Source organism: Trematomus bernacchii, unplaced genomic scaffold (assembly GCF_902827165.1).
Source record: "Trematomus bernacchii unplaced genomic scaffold, fTreBer1.1, whole genome shotgun sequence".
Taxonomy (NCBI): Eukaryota; Metazoa; Chordata; class Actinopteri; order Perciformes; family Nototheniidae; genus Trematomus; species Trematomus bernacchii.
The window spans coordinates 21986047-22008908 of NW_022987739.1; the positions used below are offsets into that span (position 1 = coordinate 21986047).

The following is a 22862-nucleotide window of genomic DNA, read 5'->3' on the forward strand; positions in this document are numbered from 1 at the left end:
AGCTTTTGTTACGTCACAGGTTCTACACTGAACAAAATGAAAACGATGACTTTAATGAATGTGTCAACACATTTCACACAACTATTAGGTTAGTTGAAAGCAATAATATTACAATAGGTTCAACTTAATATTATTGCTTTAAATCACCTAATACAGTTATGTGACATTTGTTGTTTTGTTAATTAAAGTCAACGTTTCAGTATTTTCAGTGTAACATAAGAAAAGCTTTAAAATATCCCACAATGCTTTGCTTTATACTGACCTATATCTAAACGGTTTATACTACTACCATAAAAGCGGCAACTTATGTATCAGACTCAGTAATCTAATAATATTATAACAATATAGCCTATTATCACACTGCAGGAGCAACTCTGCATGATAAAACACTAACTATATTTATTGTTCTGTTGGCAGTCTACTTTTTATTGTCTAGGATTTTTTAAGTCACATGCTGAAGTAAAAATCTGAACACTGGTAAATCCCTCAAAATACTACAATAAACCAATACAATTTTTATGGCAATAATGTCCCAAGGATAAATCACAAAGATGTTATTAGATGTAATTAATATGTTTCTAATATATGTTTTTTGAATAGTTTTATTTCAATTTAATACATTTTATAATCCGGGAAGCTGCACTGAAAAAGCTGAAACGTTGACGTTAATTTAATGTATTATGTCAACAAATTTCACATGACTGTAATAAGTTAGTTTAAAGTAATAATATTAAGTTGAACCTTGTTTGAACCTAATAGTATGGCTTTCAACCAACCTAATACAGCTATGTGGAAATATGTTGACATAATACCTTTAATTAAAGTCAACGGTTCAGTTTTTTCAGTGTGTAAGAAAATAAAAATGTATCAAACAGATACTAAAAGTGGCTTTTTTTTTTTTTAAGGCAGTTTTTTTGATCTTTAAAAATATACAAATCTTTAAAGATGAGCAATATTCACGTGCAGACGCTATTGTGATACGCTTTTGTAATTAAGTGTAAATTCACTTAAGAGAAGAGGGAAACGGTGCTGCTTGTTGAAGCGAGAGGATGCATCTCACTGGGTTTAAATGTCTGCTGTTAGAGGAAAGGTTTTCCCTGCAGCAGGCTCTGCACGCTCACTGCACCCTCCACATTTGCAGCCAGACAAGAGGCGTTTGAGAGCGGGGCTCTGGGGCTCCGGGACCCCGGCAGAAACTCACTTCCTGCCGAATAAAAGAGCGCAGTGTGCTCGGAAATAAAAAACCCTGGAAAGCTGGAGCGAGCAAATTGCAGAGAAACGACAGGAGCTGAGCCAGCCGACCTCTGCACAACCTGGGCACACACACACACACACACTCTCACACACACACACTTACCTGACTGACATACCTGCATTTAAATCCTGCACGAAGATTTGCTTGCTGCTGCCTTCAATTCACACCTTCAATGGCAGGCCTAACAGGATAATCACATAAACAAACACACAAAAAAGAACAAGAAAATAAAAGAACATCCCAGTTGTTTAGCATTAAAGACTCTCTAGGACAACATGTAAAAAGACCAATCTTTATTTGATGAAACATGTGTTCATTGAATGTCAGACAATCAATTGTATTTTCCAAAAAGAGATAAAAACTTTATTATTTCATTGATTTATATTTTCTTCCGTTTCATCCTCTGACAGAAACAACCTATTTGACTGATGTAAATCAATTCAATTACAATCAAAATAAACAAACAACATAAATAAACCCTTAAAATGTGCCATTTATATATAATGACATCATCATTGTGGAAATATAAAAGGCATCTCTGCTACATGATAACAAAATGGAATTGAAATGACATGATGATTAGAAATCATAGAATGCATATAACGAAATAGACATAAGACTGCAATGAAAGGTTACGTTAATTCTCAACAAAGACACAGTTACTTCATTTGGAAATGTCATCAAGATAAAAATACAGCATGTTCCCGCCACGTTTGGAACAGGAGTGCTACAATGGATGGAATGACTGATTTGGACTCAGGCGTTTGGGTTTTTCTTCATGAGCAGGACGTCAGCATCCACCATCTCCTTCACCAGCTCCTGCAGAGGCAACACAACGCTTTTTGAGTTTCATGAATAAGGAAAGTTTAATAAATAAGTAACAAAAACCCAGTAAAGCTGCTTTATCTAGAAAACGCAGGACTGCCATTAATAAAAATGCCCGTTCAGTATCAGCAATAACATAATCTAGTCATTTATTGACTGGTGATTAAGGCCAGATATTGAACCGACATTTATTGAATGCTTTACAGACCAAAATGTATCCCCTGCACTGAATTTGGAAAAATCTAACTAAATGAAAAGGAACTGTCAGGTCAGAGTTTATTTGAGAACTTAAACAAATATTTGTGGTATTTGTATCAATCTCAGGCAGCGTATTAGCAGTAACACAAAATAATATTTAACAATATGCAGCCCTTCAGTCTCTACAGTGTATGATATGAAAATGAAGTTGTGTATATTAATGCTTATAATTAAATACAATTACAAAAAAGTTATTTGGGTCTTTGCTTTTAAGTTTGGAAACCTTTGCCTGATGTTAAGCATGATACACTGAAAAAGCTTTAATTAAATGTATAGTGTTGTTTTAATTACACATAACCGTATTAGGTTAGTTGAAAGTGATAATGCTAAAGTCAACGTTTTAGTTTTCAGTCAATAAAGTTCATATCTAAATATGCGAGCTAATTTAGTTAAATATGTAATTTAGTTAAATATGTTGCTATATTTTGGAATCCAGTGAAAAACATATTCTCTTTTATTGTTTTCCTTTAAAAAAATGTTCTATTAAGGTAGCACTTTATATTCCATTCCACGTAACACATTGTATATTTAGTCACACCAGGCTAACATAACATTTGATTACTCTGAGACTTAAAAGTGTGCCTTAATAGATGCTTATTTGTTGATTGTCTAATGAATTGTTTGATGTTATGGGCGTCAGTAGTCTGATGACAAAAGCTGGGCTGGTGCTCAGTCACTATACAAGAAATACCATATCCTTCATCTCACTATCCACATACCATGCTATCTCCACCCATCGTCTACCTTTGTAGATAAATATAGAAATACAGATTCATAGAGAGTCTCAGTTACAGCATTCCTGGTCCTTTATGCTTCAAACCGGTCCTAATTCAAAGGTATTCTTTGGCATTTTATTTTAGGACAGTCCTTTCTGTGGCAACATATTTTAACTCCAATCATTCCATGTCTGTACTTGTGTGGAAAAGTTTCCTCATTCAAATCATCATATACATTTTCTATCCAGCTCTATCAACTGTGTGACACGCACCTCAAAAGTGACCTTTGGCTTCCAACCCAACCTCTGGAAAGCTTTGCTGCTGTCGCCTTGTAGGTAGTCCTGTTACAAAGAAAGAGAGATAGAGAGATAGAGAGACAAAAGGGGGGCGGGGAAAGGAGAAATGGAGGAAAGAAAAACAGATTATCTGTCACGTCTAATCTGAGGAGGAGAAACCTGCAGCCATCGTCTCCGTGTCGTCCTCACAAAGACGTACTGGATGTAACTCAATGTCAAAACTTGTCTTTAACAGGACGCAAGGGGGGGGGGTGATGATTGCTCTGACACACACACACACACACACACACACACACACACACACACACACACACACACACACACACACACACACACACACACACACACACACACACACACACACACACACACACACACACACACACACACACACACACACACACACACACACACACACACACACACACACACACACACACACACACACACACACACACACACACACACACACACACACACACACACACACACACACACACACACACACACACACACACACACACACACAGAGAGAGAGAGTGTCCCCTCTCTCGGGGAAAAAGGGAGGTCACAGAGTCTCGCTGGCCATCAATCCCCCTCCTCGGCTCCGTCCAGACAGCCCCCGTCGGTGCCAGAGCATGATGAATTGTGGGACTCTGGTGGTGTAACCCCCAGCCCAAGACCCCCCACTCACCCCCCCCCCCTCCTCCTACTCAACCCCTTACTCATTTCCCCCCTGTTGTGTTATGCACCGGGTTCACGATCCAGTGAGACCCCTTCTTGAGACCACCAAAGCGACTGAAAAAGAACCTTTCAGTTTCAAGAACTCTGACTCTTTTTTTTCTCCCACTTCTATTTCCATCTCAATTTGTTTCATCAACAGTATTAAGTTTGTTTCAGAAACACACATGTTGGCCTCGAGGGGTCTAATAAAACATTGTGGAGTAACCCGATACTGAGGAATCTTCTTTTTTTTTAAATTACAGACACTGTATCTGGCATGCTAATTCCAAAATAAATGAAGTTTCCAAGAAAATCCTTTGTTCAAAGGACTTTTAATTTATCTTTTTTTTGTTTTGTTTTATGTGCTGCTCTCCCCCTTTCTTTCTGAAGTTGTTTTCGCCTCTGCATGAAGGTTACAATTATGACATTATTTAATTTAACTTACATGTAATTGCTAATCATATTATTCTAAAACCACCTACGTCTTCAAAACTTTGGAACCTAAATGCAGGGATTTGTTTTAATTTACAAGAAGATTCAAGTTGACTTATACTTGAGTGTTAAGTTGTTAAAGTTTAGCCACAGAATAGATGTATGTAGCTGCTTTAGCTAACCTGGCCCCCAACTTAAAAATAGCGGGGAATTGGAAGCACTGTGATTGGTCGGCGTGGGCTTCTTTGGTTTTCTCCTTCAAGCCTCGGATGTTGTATTAGGGCTGCACACTAATCTTTCCGCTATCGTCACAGAACTTCGACTTTGCCATTCATGCAAAAGACTATTGTGCAATGGCGGCAGATAAACTCACAATGCACTTCAGGGCGGACTCTCCTTAGTGTGAGGGGTCAGCGGCCATGTTGGTCATCTACCCGAGACGTCTTCAAACATGAAGTTCATCCTTTAAATGTTGCATTATGGGGCTGATTTTATTGCAAAAACTATTTATAGATCTAGCCTCCAAGGCACCACACTGATGCTTTTAAATTGAACATTTACGGATTTTAGGTCAACAATTCCTCTATTTTTTCACATTGAAATCTGGGCCTATATATCAGGAAAAACTAATAATTTCCCCGATAACGTGCAACTCTTTGTTGTTTACTGTACATTTGTATGTTTTTGATGGTGTGTTGGATACATGCCTTTGTCGCACATGGGAGAAGCAGAAAACAATCTTCTACTGAGGTTCACAATAAAGTCAATCTAATCTAATGGAAATATTCTCCTTTTCAGTAATACTAGCAAAGACCAACTCAATTGAGAAAAAAAAAGTAAATTCAGCAACGGCACTGAATAGTTTTATACTCCCAAATAAAAAAGGCAGACTTTCCTGTTGTCACTTGTATCACAGGGTAACAAAAGAAACATGATACGGCCTGAACACATCCAGTACAAGGTGTTGGATACAGTTGAAGATTAGACTCTATGGAGGCCAGTTCTTCGACATCTACCTCGGAAAACTTTCTGGACGTGACTTTGTGAAACAGGAAATGGTTTTCCTCCTAACTGGGGCAACGTAGCGGTGCATTCTTGTCTGAAATATTGGATGCTGTGGCGCAACATTTCCATTAATTGGCAGCAAGATTCTAAGCCCAAACCATGAAAAACAGCCCAAGGACCAGAACAACACAGTGAAAAATGAGAGCAATGCTTCTATCGGACGTTGAACCTCTTGAAAATGTCTTCACTGGGTGATCCTATTACAGAGGAACGCTCACAGCAGCACTGGCATAGTTCAGCCTTTAAGAGAGCAGGGTCCCTCATCTCAGAGAGGCTCAGCAGCGTTTAATCACACACTTCTGATTACACACAAATGCAAGAACACTGAACACAGTGAACAAGTACAGGCCGATTCAGACACTGCACAGTTTGAAAGCGCGGTTCAATTCCAGGTCTTCTTATTTTTAACTCCACATGGTGCACATATAGCCCCGCAGATGAAAGCTACAGCCCATTTTCTCCTCCGTCCGTAACGGCAGCACAAACAGCCCTTTCTCTTGTGAGCAGCTCTGTACATTACTCACGTCAATTGTTGGCTCTGAAGCCATAACTGGGAACATTTTCAGGGTAATTACCTACAGCAATGAGACATAATTTATCATGGGGCTGAATGTAATTATTATAGGGTGACTTACTCCACAATTACCTCAAATAATCCACTTGCTTGATAATTATATTGATTGGGGTTTGTAATGGAGAACATTTTGTAGCTGGCATGAAAGAAACATCAACTGGTCTCGTCACGAACACTGGAGCTAGTCTATGAAGTGTAACACATTATATATTATTATTAGAAGCTAAATCAGGTGTAACATTTGAGTTTTTCTGACTCCTGTGTTGCTAAATGCCAAGAGGGCGGGTCTCATCTGAAGTCATGAGGTCAATGGCAAAACAAAATGCAAGAAAGTTGTTTAGTTTCTGTGTGTGTCCAAACATGATTCAATGAACTGATACAAACTCAAAGCTGTGACAAAGTGTCCCCTTGAAGAAATACCAAAGGATGAAGGAAGAGAGAGAATACAACCTAAGAAGACCCCAGTGACTTGTTCAGTTGCCATCGATCTTTGATTTACTTAAAGTGGACCTATTATGCTATATTTGAAAAATATATTGTAGGGCCATACCTATACAAAACATATCTGTGAAGTTTTTTGCTTAAAATACCAAAAGATCACCCATTGTAGCCATGCCTCATACTGCTCATACCCCTCTATTGCAGCCCTGTTCCAAACAGGCTGATTCTGCTTTAAATGAAATGGCTGCTGCTAGCCACGCCCCTTTGTAGCGTCACGCAGCTTTCCCCTGCTAAGAGAGTTTTCTACCAGGAGAAGCTCAGCTAAACACTGCGGTGATTAAATGCCATATTATGCTCCCAACCATTTCAAGCTTTATTTCTGAAACAGTATGGAGCTCAAACCTTTCTCTCTCGCAGGGTTTACCACAAGGACATTACGTTACACATATTCTCTCCAGTAGCCTACAGCGTTAGCTCTGAGTGTTAGCATGCTTGCTAATGTAAACACAGAGCATATTACTCCCAAAACACGCCGCGCATTGTTTCTGATACAGCACCAGTGGCGTCGCCTGGCCTGGGCATCCGGGGCTTTAGCCCCGAATGTTTTTTCTGTAGCCCCGGACAATTCTCCCTCAATAATATAATACATTAACCGTGCTTTACGTGAACCTCATCATGACACAAGAGAGGACGGCAGCACTGTAATTTCCCGTGTTCAGTGAATGCAACAGAGGCATGACACCAGACCAATCAGAGAGTTGCATGGAAATAAACGTGTGCTTGTGTCATTCAAGCTCGGCTCTGTGTGTGTGTGGCAATAGCGCATTTAGTGTGATAGAGAGAGGGAGAGAGGGAGAGGAGAGAGAGAGGGAGAGAGGGAGAGAGAGAGGAGAGAGAGAGAGGGAGAGGAGAGAGAGAGAGAGAGAGAGAGAGAGAGAGAGGGAGAGAGAGAGAGAGAGAGAGAGAGGGAGATAGAGGGACCGGTGCCCGGTGCCAGCAGGGACCGTGTTGTTAGCATCTGGTTAGCTAGTTGCACTAACGGACATAAGGAGCTGTTTGTTCCACAAGAAGCTGGAGGAGAGTCCTCTCTTCTCAGACTGAGAGACTCAGGTGAGCTAAAGGACTCTCTGAGTGTTTAGATACTTAACTTTAGTCTAAGTTATCTCAGTGGGTCTCAAACGGTTTGGTCACAAATTATTCAAAAGATTATTTCCGCGGCACACGTTTATATGATCATTATAGTTATTAAAAAAAAGAGAATAAAGGAAAAACAGTTATGAAATACTATATGGCAGTAAAACAAGAATAGAGTTTAAAAGGAGAGTGATTTGTAAAATATCCATAAAGAAAAAGTGAATCTGTTTACAGTTCTGTTTCATATGGGTGTTGAGAGAGGTATCCACAGATCTCTTAATTTTGCTCTCAAAGTGCACCAGATTGATGCTTTTAACTTCAATATTTAAAAAAAAAATCTTCCCGGGGGAGCATGCCCCCGGACCCCCCTAGGGGAGGTGAGGTCCGCCCCCCACTCATAAAATATAGCACTTTACCCCTGCCTATATGCCGTGAGATGATTATCGAGCCTTCATTGTAACAGTCGCGGGTGTACTGTGTATGTGCGTGTGGGGAGTGTTGAAGTAAAAAATTCCACTGTAGCGCCGCGGCCACTGTGGGCTAAGCCCCGAATGTTTTCAGGTCCAGGCGACGCCCCTGTACAGCACATAGCTTGACATGTTCTTCCTTAAGTGTTTACCGCTAGAACAGTGCCATTATATGTATTATATATATAACAACTTTACTCTAAGTGCCTCCTGCAGACATCCTGCTGAATACACAGACACACAGCTGCGACTGTATATGGAGACGATAGGTTGGGACGTGTCACGTGTGCCGGAGACGATAGGTTGGGACGTGTCACGTGTGCCGGAGACGATAGGTTGGGACGTGTCACGTGTGCCGGAGACGATAGGTTGGGACGTGTCACGTGTGCCGGAAACGATAGGTTGGGACGTGTCACGTGTGCCGGAGACGATAGGTTGGGACGTGTCACGTGTGCCGGAGACGATAGGTTGGGACGTGTCACGTGTGCCGGAGACGATAGGTTGGGACGTGTCACGTCGGCCGGATGTCGCCAATGACGTAATAGGAGCGAAAATTCTGGATCTGCTTGTTAGCACCCCCTTTTTTTTTTTTTTTTTTGAGATTTGGGTACGGAGGAAAAGAGAGAGGGTTTTGTTTTCTGACACTTTGTGAGTTCCCTGACACACCGGGGATACATATTTATGTATAAAAGACATTAAAAAGTGCATTTTGCATAATAGGTCCCCTTTAAATTAACTTAAATCAGAACAACTGACACAAATATCTTGTCTAGATTGTTGTCTTGAGACGTCTTGTCTCTGGAGATGGAGAAGACATTATTGTAGCTCTGTGCCATCACCTTTCTATGTACGAGATTACATTACATTACATGTTACTTGTTAGACGCTTTTATCCAAAGCGACTTACATACTCAATACTGTGGACAATCCCCACAGGAGCAATTTGGGGTGAAGTGTCTTGCCAAGGGACACAACGACATGCTGACTACAGTGGGGTTTGAACCTGTGACCCTCTGATCCCAACACCAAGGCTCTATCCACTGTGCCACACGCCCCCAAAACCAGACTACTAATTAGGCTGCGGGCTAATAGTCCACACAGGTATGAGCAGAGGACGATAACTAAAACACGAAGACCCTTGTGGCCAAACAAGTGGAAAGCATAAATCGACTAATTGGCCAAGGGTTGGTTAATAACTCAATTCATAATAATCATAATTTTAGTAAGCCTTTTGCCAGAAAAGAAAATGATTGCTGATTATTAATGTTGCAAAGCTTCATGTTGTTGTAGTTAACAATCCAGCTGATTGCTCTCTTTGCTGACCAGCTACAAATCATTGAGGACTCAGGAGGTAGACCTTTACTGCCAAAATGTCACGTATTGTAAGTTGACATCAGATGCTTGACATATCGTGCTTTCATTTTCTTGATCAGATATTATTGAGTAATGTTCCTCTATTGCTGATTGTGTTTATGATATTTCTTGGTGGTCTCCCTGGTATTGTATTGGCACTAATATGAAAACCATTCAAATAATACCCAGTGCTACCGGGAAGTAAAATAATCATGTCTATTATCAGCATTATCGCCATGCCCTGGCCTCTAAAATCTCAGTCTGAGCTTGGCAGGACAACATCTGTTGAAATCAGACTCTTGTCGGCTAAGCCTGCCGTCTTAGCAGACAACCACACAGTTCAGCATCCAGGAAGTTAATCCAGCGCCTGGTCTGTCTCAACCAGGATTTCTGCAGGTGACAGACAATCTCACCCTCGCAGATCCGTGTGCAGAGTGTACGGCTCAATGGAATAAAAGCTGCTTCCAAACTGCTAACAAGAGCAGCCAAGTGAACTCACCCCAAACAGAGCATGTAGCAAATAATTCAAAACGAACTACTTACAGATGGGGGAACAATATAATCTTCATATGGATCCGATTTGGAACCAAACCCAATGTTTCGGTACATCCTGTTTAAAGCACTGCTCTGCCCATGTCTGCAAATATGCAGCCGTGATAATAACAACAAGTGGTAGAAGAGAGCCGAAGATTAGCCGTGACAAAATGTGCCCCTCAACCTGCGAGCATTAGACACATTTAAGAGGATATATGTCAATGAACTACGCCCAATAACTATCCGAGACCCTGTTACAGACCTAGCATCACAGTCTCTGAGGAGTGGATCAGGAATTAAGAGGGTGAGGACTCGCATGCAAACGGTTTTCATATGTGAACCAATTGGGAGAAAATGTAGACCACAGTCTCATTTGTTGTGATGTCTATGATGATTTCAGAGCAGGCAGAGCACTGGTGATACTGAATGCAATTTCATCATTTTCTCCATCATGCCCATCATCTACGCAGCAGATTATTGTGAGATATTGTGAGAGTATGTTGATCGTTCATTTTATGTTAGCTAGTTACTCAACACAGACACACAAGTCTTTGTTTCTGAATTTCACGTGTTGAAAACGACTCAATACTACAGTTTCAATAAGTCTTAGTGGTTGTTGCTGCGGAAGAGCTGCCAGAGACATAACATTTGTGAATTGGCTTTAGCAGTACAAAAACTGGCAGTGTAGATGCTCAACCAAATGTAATTGTTTCAAAATCCAAAATGAATTGATTCAAGTTTCCAAATCAGAACTTTTTTACATGGGTATAGTTCGCAAGTACTAGGCATACTAACAGGGGAATAGACCTTGCCTCTCTATAGGACTGTTCTTGCCTTACCCTTGATGATTCAATCTCACGCTCAGACGTGAAGAGTTCTCTTCAGCTCTAATAAAACATCCAAACTTTAATATCTACTGGCCAACTACCTGACTCCTCCCTTCTTGCCTTTTCCCTTACACTCTCTACTCTAATAAAGACAGAACGCCATAAAAAATAATCTTTAGAAATGTAAAAGTCAGAGACGAATAGAGTGTGATCATGGTCCATAAAGCACACAGGCAGTAAAAGGCACTCAGAGAAGGCATTTAACGCAAAGGAATTCTGGTATCACTGCAAGGCCTTTCCATAAATCACACAGCAAAGCGGGGCTGACCTCACAACACACAAGGGGCACGCACACAAACATGGATTAGCGAGTGCACACACACACACACACATACACAAGCACCTACAGCACTGGTATGTACAGAAGGGTATAAAAAAGCTAAATTTCCCTAATTTTATTTGACTTTCTTCCTACTGGAAACCCACACACTTACGGGAGACACATCAAACATTCTAAAGAAAACAAGTCCCTCTCTTTCTCTCTCTGAGGGCTGCATGCTGTGAGACTATGATGTGGTTTTGGAAGCCCAGTAGCGTCTCTGGTATTTGTACAGTAGTGGACATGAGAATGCGAATACAGAGACTTCAAAGGGAATCAGATAAAACGGCCGGGAGCACTGTGAGAGTTTGGAGCCCACGGTCTCCATGTCCCCAACAGACCCAGATGTTCCGACCAGACCAAGACGCTCTGACCTTTGACCTCGCTGGGGTTTAGATGGAAGAACTTCAACTTGGTTCTTGGCTTTTTATACCCAGGATGAATGGCTATGGGGACAGGAAGAAGGGACGAAGAGGACAAATTCATTCTCCCTCCAGAGCCCTGACGCTGCTTCCTGTCTGTATGGACAGGGATCACCGTGGTACCAGGTGTGAGAGCTGGTATAAGGGTGGGCAGGTGGGGGACACACTCCCAACAAAAAAAAGAGAGCTTCATCTTTCCTAGTTGATCTGACTGAATTACAAATCTGTCACTGGTCGATTTCTTGACACCTTGACTTACTTTAAAGCACAAAAGGTTTCATCTGTATGTAGGAAATTGTTCTAACAGACTTAATATTTATTTAATAAAAACATTTTAGAACATGATTTCTCCGTCCTCCAAGGAGTCAAAAGATAAAGCTCATGGATAATGAGATGATTTACAAGACTCAAAAGAAGAAGATATAACACAGAATTATGTTTTTTCCTTAACTTACTCAAATGTTTCCAAGTCCTAGAGAGTTTGAGAACTATTCAAATGAAACAATTGGGCACCTAGCATCCCAGAGCCAATAGCGAGTAACGTAACAAAGGTCATTCATGAAAGGTCAAGCATAGACTTTGTTTGACTTCAAAAGTTCCAAGACAAAAAAGTTGAAACCAGTAAAGTAGAAGGTAAAATACATAAGATAGACTTTTGAAATAGTTAAATTCTGACTTATGATACTTTTCTTTTCTCAATAGATAATATTAAAATCAACATTTTATCTTTATGCTTTGGCAAAACTAATGTATTTTACGTGGAAACTTTGAAATGTAATATAAAAATAATAGAGAGAGACTTTTGTGCAGAAAAGCATAGGTTAATTAAAAGTCAAGTTTATTTTATTAATGCATCTTATATATTTTGATTTACATTTTTGGATTGCTTTGGAATTATGCATGAACATTATAGTAAAAAAGCCCATGAATAAAACTGATCAAGATTTCAAATGTTATATTCAGTATGATGTTACAATGTATGTGTATTATTACAATTGAAAAACCTGTTCAGTTGCTTTAAAGTAGGAAACATTACTTGAATAAATAATTTGCTTTTCATTGACCCTATAGAATGTTTATACAATAATAAGTAAAATAAATAAATCCACGACTTTTGTACTGCTGCACTGTTCCATCTAAGGAAAACATTCAACATGATGTATCTGGGAAAAACTATTTATTTAATACGATAAATTAAGTTCTGGGGGTTATAAAGTATCGGTGAATTACATATTACATTATTCTGAGATGCTGTGTCTTTAAGACAGTTATTAGCCTCTGCCAGAGAGAGGTGATAGGTCAGGTCCAGTGTGTGTGTGAGAGTGTGTTAGCGAGAGTAGGAGAGACAGAGAGAGCTGTGTGAGTTATAGCTCAAGTTTCCTTCCCCGACTCCCCATGCAGTTTAGCCTGCACACAATGTGTTGAGTGACCTCTAAAGGGTGGCCCTGTCACCCTGACGAGTATGTACAACACACACACACACACACACACACACACACACACACACACACACACACACACACACACACACACACACACACACACACACACACACACACACACACACACACACACACACACACACACACACACACACACACACACACACACACACACACACACACACACACACACACACACACACACACACACACACACACACACACACACACACACACACACACACACACACACACACACACACACACACACACACACACACACACACACACACACACACACACACACACACACACACACACCATAAAAGAGAAAACATCTTGATTTAAAGACGGACCACTGCAGGATCACACACACACAACAGGAAACAATTAGCAGGAGAGCAGTAAAATGTGAATCTCCACAGGAAAACAGTAAAAGCCACTGGTGATATTAAAAAACCCAAACATCTCATTACAAACTGTCACTACACTTCATCTCCTCAGGCTCTGTCGTTGATTGCTCTCCATCAGTGCTCATTAAAATTCCTGAGGGAGCCGTGTGATAAATATTTACTTGGCTGAGGACACACTCCTCACACTCCAAACACACTCTGGAGCTGCCGATAGTGGTAAGTGCCCAGGAGGCTCTGGCAGGCGAGAGGGATCCACAGCCCGCCGCCTGCTCCAGCGTAAGGCATTTACTGTCAAGATAACGGCAGGGGGGCGTCGATTTATGGCCGTTAATCAAAGTTTTGAATTTCTGTGTGTGTCCACTGAAAATCGTTTAATGTGAGTTTATGGAAATGAAGAGGAAAATATCTCACATCTGGACACACACACACACACACACACACACACACACACACACACACACACACACACACACACACACACACACACACACACACACACACACACACACACACACACACACACACACACACACACACACACACACACACACACACACACACACACACACACACACACACACACACACACACACACACACACACACACACACACACACACACACACACACACACACCTCACTACTGTTCCACTAAGCTGTTGCCCCCCCCCTCCCCCTCCTGTATTCTATTATTCCTGCGGACGGGAAACAGATCATAATTCCTGGAGTCAGCAAAAAGCAGCAGACTGAGAGAGTGAGAGGTGAGGGAGGGAGAAATAGATTGAGGGGGGGGTCTCAGGTGACATGTTCCCTTCACTGAGGTCAAACTGAAACTGTGCAGTTAGGTCATTACAAGTGAAAAAGTGTTTAGTCTGTTTGCGCATTTGTATAATATAGATTGGGTGAAGTAACCCTTTGTGTAATGTGTGTGTGTGCGCGTGTGTGTGCGTGCGTGTGTGTGCGTGCGTGTGCGTGTATGTGTGTGTGTGTGTGTAGTGGTTTTCTATCAGCCTCTGGGTGTTTCATATTTCAGGAGACATCAAAGGCGAACATAATTTCCCTTCTTTAAACAACATTCTTTACAATCATACTACAAAAAGTAAGGGGGAGAGGGGGAGAGGGGGACAGGGGGAGAGGGGGAGGTATATACAGAGAGAAAAATGTCATCCCGTCTTATCTTAATTGTTTTGTAATCTCTTCAAAGCACTGAGAGGACTGTCTGGGCTTTGACACCCAGCCTCACTGTTTAGGTAGATGATGATTGTTTAACAGTTTCTTGTACTTTTTTTTTCTTGAGAAATCTGGCTCCTATTTTTGTTGTTTGTCCATGACTGTTGAAATTAAACAAATACATCTCACCAGAAACGATGCTATTATTGCTGCTCTATGAGAGGGGAAACATATCACACATCTATGCAAACATACAAAGTGTTTCTTTTGTAAATACAAATAGTTCCTAATAACCCTTAATTTCTGAAACTAAATTGCCCAGTATGGTTTCTCTATGTATTGCACAACTGTGTGCATATGTATTCTTCTTATTTATGATAAAACAATAAAGTACTGAGATTATTACACGGCTTAGTTGACTATTCGACTCCGATTGGTCAATTAGGACATTTCAATGGATATTAATCTCTCTTAATAACAGACTGCTGCTGAGGTGAACAGATCGCTGTTAAGTAGGATCAAGGGATTATTTGTAGTCATATCAATCGGCAGAAAGAAGTCGCATAAATGTAACGTTGGGATCCTGTTCATCTTGCTGCACATTACATAACTGGTTTGTATCACTGGAATCAACTGGACCTGTTTAGTCCTGGCTGATTTTTGGGGTTGCATAAACTGTGGTTATGGGGATTATTGAACTACACAAGCCACAATAAACTATACCAGTTTTACTCGAAAATATAGTAAATGTGGATTAGCACATTTCAACTTGAGCTACATTTCACAGACTTGGCAGTGTATTTATTAGAATGATCCCCACAGAAAAAAATCTGGGCGAATAATAATTTTTAAAAAGTGCTTATTTCTTCTGATGAATTCTTAGATTATTAGGGACAATTTATAGACCCTGAAAGGCCTCTTGTATCACACAAACAATTCCATTCAGTACATGATCAGCACCAATAAATCACCATCACACATACATAGTCCATAGGTCACATACCAACCCCCATTTTAGGAGCTGTTTGGGTAAAGTTGACAAGGATGTGAGGTGCAGAGATACAGAGTCTAGTTTTGTTGAAGGACAAGCTCATAATGTAACACACACATACACACTGGATGTGATATATGGTGTCTAAATCAGGCTTTGGCAAAGTGTTGAGGTGAGGCGAGGTGGTTCCACACACAATTTGCAGTCTGCAAATCTCAGCTCCCAACACACTATGTATTAATCTGTCGCTCTTTTCACCTCAGCTGCTCTATGAACATGCTAACGTGCAACCTCCTCCTTCCTCGCCGACTCTTATAGCCTCCCCTCATTCTCTGCATTGAGTCGGGTTAAGAAGAAGGATTGGGCTTTCGTTTGACATGTACATACTTAAAACACTCATACAGTTTGGATCAAGCAGTGTGTTCTAAAAGGTGATCGAAGTCATTAAAATATACCAGGTTTGAATTCTGCTGGCCCTTTCGGAGCCATCTTAATCTATTGGGTATTTCTGTAGATGACATTTAAAAAAGGTCACACATTGCTTGAAATAAATCAAGGCACTGTGAGACAATTAACAAGGAAGAAAAGAAGAAAAACACTGAAGCATTTAAATAAGCGCGAAGAAAGGGTGCAATTCTGGATTTAGACGGTATGTCTGAGTTGACATGCACCTCAAATATAATATTTGAAAATGGCTTTAAAATGATAAAAATGTTTAGTATGTCAGTGTGAAAAAAACATCCTTTTTAACCATTAACAATCATAAAACATAATTAAAAACAAGCAGGTTCATATTGAAAACAGACCGAAATCATCTCACCACAGAGCTGGTTTTTGCATTTCAAGGAAAGCAATGTTCAAAAGTCAATAATGGATTGTATGTTTTAAATGGTTACCAAAATAAGAGAATGCATATATTTCACTATCCCTGTAGCTATATTAAGGAGTACGAACAGGTTGGGATTCTTTCCTCAAGCTTTGGGATATCCGCAAGATTCTTTATTTTACAGAGCACTATCCACTTGGGGAAATATTCTGGTAAATCTGCATTTCTGTCAAACTATTTTCCCAGGAACAACTTCTTTAATGGAAAGTGGCTCCATTGAACACTGAAGGTATTTATCATTTATTTTCCTAAAGAATCTTCAATTAAGCTTCTCAGTATTGAAGGAAGGCGACCAGATAGAGGGAGGCTAGAATGGGCATGCCCATCGGTCCTGGGTCAATGGATCTCAATCCCTGCTGCCGTCTCTTCTTCCTGTCTTTATCCTGCCACACCAGCGGAGACAGAAGGAGAGGAAAAGCTTGGTGTTGGGGGGGGGGGGGGGGGGGGGGGGGGGTTGGATGACACATTGGGAGGAGGAGGTAAAAGTCTTCTATAGGCTACATCTCCCCCAGAACGGCGTTTCCTCTGAGCAGCATTCCTGACCTTATCAGCCCCAATAATCTGCCGTTCTAATCGTGCCCAAACAGGGAGAGTCGGAGAGTGTGAGTGTGTAGGAGAAACTCTTTCACACTAACTCTCTCTTTCTGCGTCTGCTAGCTGGTGATAGAGGGATAAAGCCGGGACAAAAACAGCGAGCTGTCTGACGCTCAGAGGAAGCGGCCGCTCCGTCCCGCAGACAGAGCATGCTACATCGCAAATAATCTCAGAGAGGAGAGGTGAGAGAGCAGTTATTGAAAATAACTAAACACAATCAAGTAATGTATTTAAGTACAACTGAGGTACTTTGTTTAAGTATTTCCATTATATGCCGTTCTATATTGCTACTTCACTTGATTTGCCTGGTAAATATTGTAATTGTGATGTCACTGCAGTTGTTATCACAAGTTACTATGAAGATGCAAAACTTTGTTAACAACAAAATGTGACTATCGAATCACATAGTTACCAAAATAAAAGCAGGCATGGGGGAACTGTGTTGGAGAGAAACTTCAGACTCCTGTGGAGTCAACTTTAGCCTTTGCAGACCATTTATATGCACAAAAACCTAAATAACACACTACAGGAAAGGGAAACCCCAAAGAGCATTAGTTTTATGGGGCCTCTCTTTGAAGTAGCTAAAACAAATGTTGCTGCCATCCCTGTCCAGTTGTACATTGTTTAGCTGTTGTGCTGCTGTCTGTTTCTCCAAACTGAGGCTTTGTCCACTGCCAACTACTGTAAGTAACGCACTAAGAATAGATGAGAACCTCAGACAACCCCGCTTTAAATAACTATCTCCATTCCTTTAGTGCATAAGTCATAATTATCCAACATCATTATTGTATCATCTTGAGCAGGAGCAGGTATGTCGAAAGCCTTCCTGAATGGACCGAGCATCAAACCTGTGGATACAAGTCTCCTTTTATGTTGGTGATGGTGAAAACATTGTAGTGCACAATGTAGAACACTAAGTCTCCACACTTCACCTGTGGTTAGGCGGTGAGTATTGATGTGTGTATGAATAGTTGGGTTCCACCCAATATCGATGCAAAGACTTGCATATTGCTAAAATAATAACTGCTCTCCATGAGTCCTGATTATATATAGTATGTATAATACTGACATAAACACACTTTTGATACAGCAGGAACCTTTTGTTCATAGCATTTTCAAAAAAACACAATCATCTATCATGACTTTGCGTTTTTTCTTATTGTGCAAATTTAGGGACATCAGTCTGGTTAAAAAAAGTAGGTCAGATGTGGCAACAACTATGAGCAGTGATAAAACATCAAACTAAACTTTATTGGGCGAGAGAAACAGCAAAGGTGATCATCAATCATAGTTTACAGATTGTCATACCGGTTGAACCACCGTAATTGCCTTGCCTGGTTTAATTGTGCCATTACTGACATTGTGGGAGGGTACACTTTTTGTGGTTCAGATAATTAAGTAGATCAATTGTCCGACTGATTGTACGAACAACCAGGGCTAGAAAAAGTAAAAAATTGGAAAAAAAGTTGTTCTTTATATACATTTTGGAAGCATTTCTAATACTTGGAGTGGATTATTTGTACATTCTGTTACTGCTGTGAAAACGTCCTCCAAGTAGAGAGGAGCAGTTGAGCAGGGAGGTGGGAGGCAGCAAAATATGACGGACGAGCTCAGAGAATGATTGAGTGAGAAAGAGAAATAAATTGAGCAAGAAGTGAGACAGTGAGAGAGGGAGGGAAAGTAATGCGACAGAGCAGCCCTAGGGTTACAGGAATGTGGGGGCTCCTGAGTTCAGTAGGGTTCGAGTGTGTGTGTGTGTGTGTGTGTGTGTGTGTGTGTGTGTGTGTGTGTGTGTGTGTGTGTGTGTGTGTGTGTGTGTATATATATACATGTGAGAAAGATAGACATATGAGTGTGTGAATACTGGGGCGACTGAAGAGAGCAGCCCCAGAATTAATTACCCAATCAAGATAACAAGCCAGGGAAAGACATTAGAGGGGTCACACTACAATTAACCTCTTAGTCCAAACCTCTCTCTCACAGACACACCAACACACACACTCAATGAAAGAGTCAAAGAGGTGGAGGTTCATTGCAGAAAACACTCTGAAGTCACATTTCGACATCACCTACAAGGGCTGACTTTAGCTGATGACTCAACGCAATGTGCTTTTATTTTGAAGCATTTCCTGTATCCTGCTTTCTTTCTTTTTTTTTTAAGGGACTCTACCTGTCCCGTTCCAGAAACCCTGGCAGAGGTGGGTTGTTTACAGTGGGATATTGAGTGAGTCGGGGGCTCGAGTGGAGTGGAGTCGGATGTGGTTCACACATTCCACCAGAGACTCAGATTACACTGCAGGAAACACCGGCCCTGCAACACACACACTGCCCGACTGTGATTTATAAACACACCGCTGTATGGGACACACACACTCTCGCAGAGGCACACATTAAAATCTCAGCGGCTCGCTCCGAGCCGGTGCTACACCTCATTCCCTCACTCACTCTCTCCTTTCCTTTCCTTCCTTCCTGCCTTTCCTGTCATTCTCAATCTCGCAGCACTGAGCTCCGCATACGTTTTTCTCTTTCTGACGCTGATCACAATGAAGACAAGAGGCTCCAGAGGGATGACATCACCTTAAGAAGTGAGATAGTAATAGTAATATATCCAGACATAGTTGATGCTTCAGTAAAAAGCAGTAAGTCAATAATGATTGTATGGATGCAGAACTATATCTGAACTTCTCATATTAAAAGTCTTCTTTGTGGTTGACTACTGTGAAGTTGGCAGAGAGGAAATGTTGCACAATCACTTTTTTAGTTCTCAAGGAATATATTTATATAAATAAGATGGACATGTATTTTGGGGAAAAAGAACATGTCCTATTTGCAATGAAATTGGATTGCACAATTGTTTTTGCAATAGTACGTTTTGATGGCACAATAATATGATGTTGGCTTTGCATGGGTACAGGGTTGGGCACAATTATTTAATACTGGGACACAATATAATGTCCTGTCCTTGTTGCACATCAGTGATCAGGTTTTGACAGTAGGTGGAACACCATCAGGAATTATCAAGTATTTACTTTAAATAATATGCTAATCATTTTTAGTATCGGAAAATATGCAGATTTTTCTCCATTAATTGTTTGGTAAGTAACATTTTGGAAATGTCCATGTCAACTTCCAAGGTATTGACTTTTCTCCAAAACGTCCAAATAATCAGTTAAACATTATATAAAACAGAGAAAAGAAGGAAACTCAGTATTTGAGGGACTGAAAACAGACCATGAAAAATTACTTTAAAGATTGATCTTATCAAAATTATTGGAAAGATTTTATAATCATCCAAAAATGGAAATGTCTACTTTCTCAATAGAACTTACTGCAACGTACAGTAAGTCGCAGTAAGTTATTTTGTGACCAAAGATTTTGTAGTCCAAACCTATAAGAGCTTGTCTGGGGGACAAGGGTGGCAGGTTATAAGGTTTTCGTTGGTGTGTATAAAGTTCAAACACTGATGTTCGGAAATGCTGCCTGCAGAGCCTGAGATAACCTTTAGGAACTAAACTACTTTTGGAAGATTGATTTTTTTGAATTCTCGTTCTCATAATTCTCACATTACAGCCCAACATTCAAAACAGAAAGCAGGATCATTTATAAAAACGTCCTGACAGTGAAGGTTGAGCACTGGCTCTAGTTCTCTCAGGGTTGAGGTCTGAAAACCTGCCCAGATCCTCCCCTCTGACAGCAACGCTCCCCGAAAGCTGCTCAGTGGAGAACTCTGGGTAATCAAGCCCAGCTGGGACTAGGGGGCAAAGACGCAGGCTGACATAACTCACCCTTTTCTCCCTCACGCTGTCAACAACCCTCTCTACCTCTCTATCCCCTCTTTTTCCACCTCGTCTGGCAGGTTTCTCTCGTCAGGCCCAGCGCCGAGTAAGGCTGGCTGATAGCGCAGGAATCCTGGCCCACAATCCTCACTATCTTGGGCTGACTGCGGCCAACAAATTACTATAAGGTGCTGAAGATACACCTATCCATCGCAAGGCTGACAAAAAAGGATATTAAAATACATGCAACACAACTTCTCAGACAGTTGGATATCTGCCTACAGCCTGGAGCAGAACTGGAGACACTGCCTTAGATTGTCGAGCCAATGCGTTCCTCGCCTTAATAACACAGTCTTAGTTCCCATCTTTATCAATGCTCCTTTATATTCCTGCACCTTCATATCTAATGTGGCTGCCATGTCTCTCTGTTTCTCTCCGGGAGCAGTACCGGGTCAGTCTGTGGGTTGGACTGCCGAGGGGCCCAGGGTGGTTCCGCTCTGACGGTAGGAGGAAACTCCTTCAGGAAATACCAAACTGCCAGACACACACACAATCCACAATCTCTCTTTCTCCTACAAGCAGACTAAAGCTCCTGCACAAACTGCTCGGGTTGTCAAGCCCTCTCCTTTCAGAGAAGCCTTTAAAAACACAGCTATGCTTGGTTTAGAATATTTTCAGGTAGTGTATCTTGCCTGCTAAACCTGCAGTGTTTCACAACACAGATTCTGGCTGGCGGCCAGGGTTTCTATAGTATCAATTACAGCTAACTTAAACGAGTCAGCTCAATTAAACAGTAAATCACTGTAGAGCCAAGGTTCTTCCAAGGAGAGCCCAACCTCTCAACTCAGACCAGTACATATCGATTGAATTATTTGCTAATTAAAGAGTGGGGGAATTAGCCTGCAAGAAAAAAAGACAACTATATGCCAGATTTGACAAAATAGAGCCTGAATCCTTTGTTAAAATTAAATTAAAAACGATGTTTATAATGTGAGATTTAGCAAAATAAGGTGTTTGCTGTAATCAAAAAAACATGCATTTAGTAGAAATTAGTAGTGAGATCTCTTCTCTTTTCAAAATTAAAGTAATTTTAAGACTGTTTTCATTGCATGTGATTCTGCAACAGACACAAGTACGACTTCCTCTGCTCAACGTCATTTTCTATTTTTCCAGAGTAGGGGAAGACGGAAAGAGGAGAAATGTCCATCCAAATATATAAATCATGTCGTCCTCCTGACATATTCAAATCCTTATAGGTTAGCGATGACGCAACATCTTCGGGCTGGTTTGCATGCCTTTTATATCAGTGACGCTCGGCTCTCCTTTAGAATCCGTGTTCCCTGTAGATAAGCTCGATCTCATTTTCATATTTTCTTGAAATCTTATACACAATAAAGGTCAAGAGAGAAAATAAACTATTCATATGAAGATGAAAACTACGCAAGTGGTGGAAGGTTTGAAAACAAAGCAGCAGTGATTTTGATCCTGATGTGATTTCTCTCGCTGATAATACTGCACTAGAATTAGAGAAATGGCATGTATTTATAGAAGTTTTTGTTGCAATTTTGAGTCCTCTTTTATGTAATGGATTGTTTTTAGTTTAACTGCCACATATACCCTGGGAAACACAGAGTTGCTTGCACTCATGACTCCAAATGCAACTCATTTTTTGAGTTACATCCCCTAGGTAATTTTGGTGGAAGGCAGCAAAAATAATAACATCTATTAGACTCCTAAAACAAGCTGAATTAAAAGACCAACCGTCTAAAGATCCTTTCTTTAACAAGATTAATTTCATAAATCATTTATTTTAGGTCAACGGTCTGCCTTATTTTCTTGGCTTTTGTTAAGACTTTTGCAAAATTATCTTGATTTCTCAATATTTGTCGT

General features: G+C 40.7%; 1 protein-coding gene across 1 annotated transcript in view; it reads right to left on the reverse strand.

Annotated features, from left to right (window-relative positions):
* Nucleotides 1-1533: 1533 nt before the first annotated feature.
* gmds (GDP-mannose 4,6-dehydratase) overlaps nt 1534-22862 on the reverse strand; it is a 171889-nt gene continuing 150560 nt past the window's right edge. The window contains exons 10-11 of the mRNA XM_034146121.1: nt 3327-3395; nt 1534-2074 (exon numbers count right to left, since the gene is read on the reverse strand). Of these exons, the coding sequence (XP_034002012.1) occupies nt 2012-2074; nt 3327-3395 (132 nt within the window). The 3' untranslated portion in view covers nt 1534-2011. The remainder of the gene's footprint in view (nt 2075-3326; nt 3396-22862) is intronic.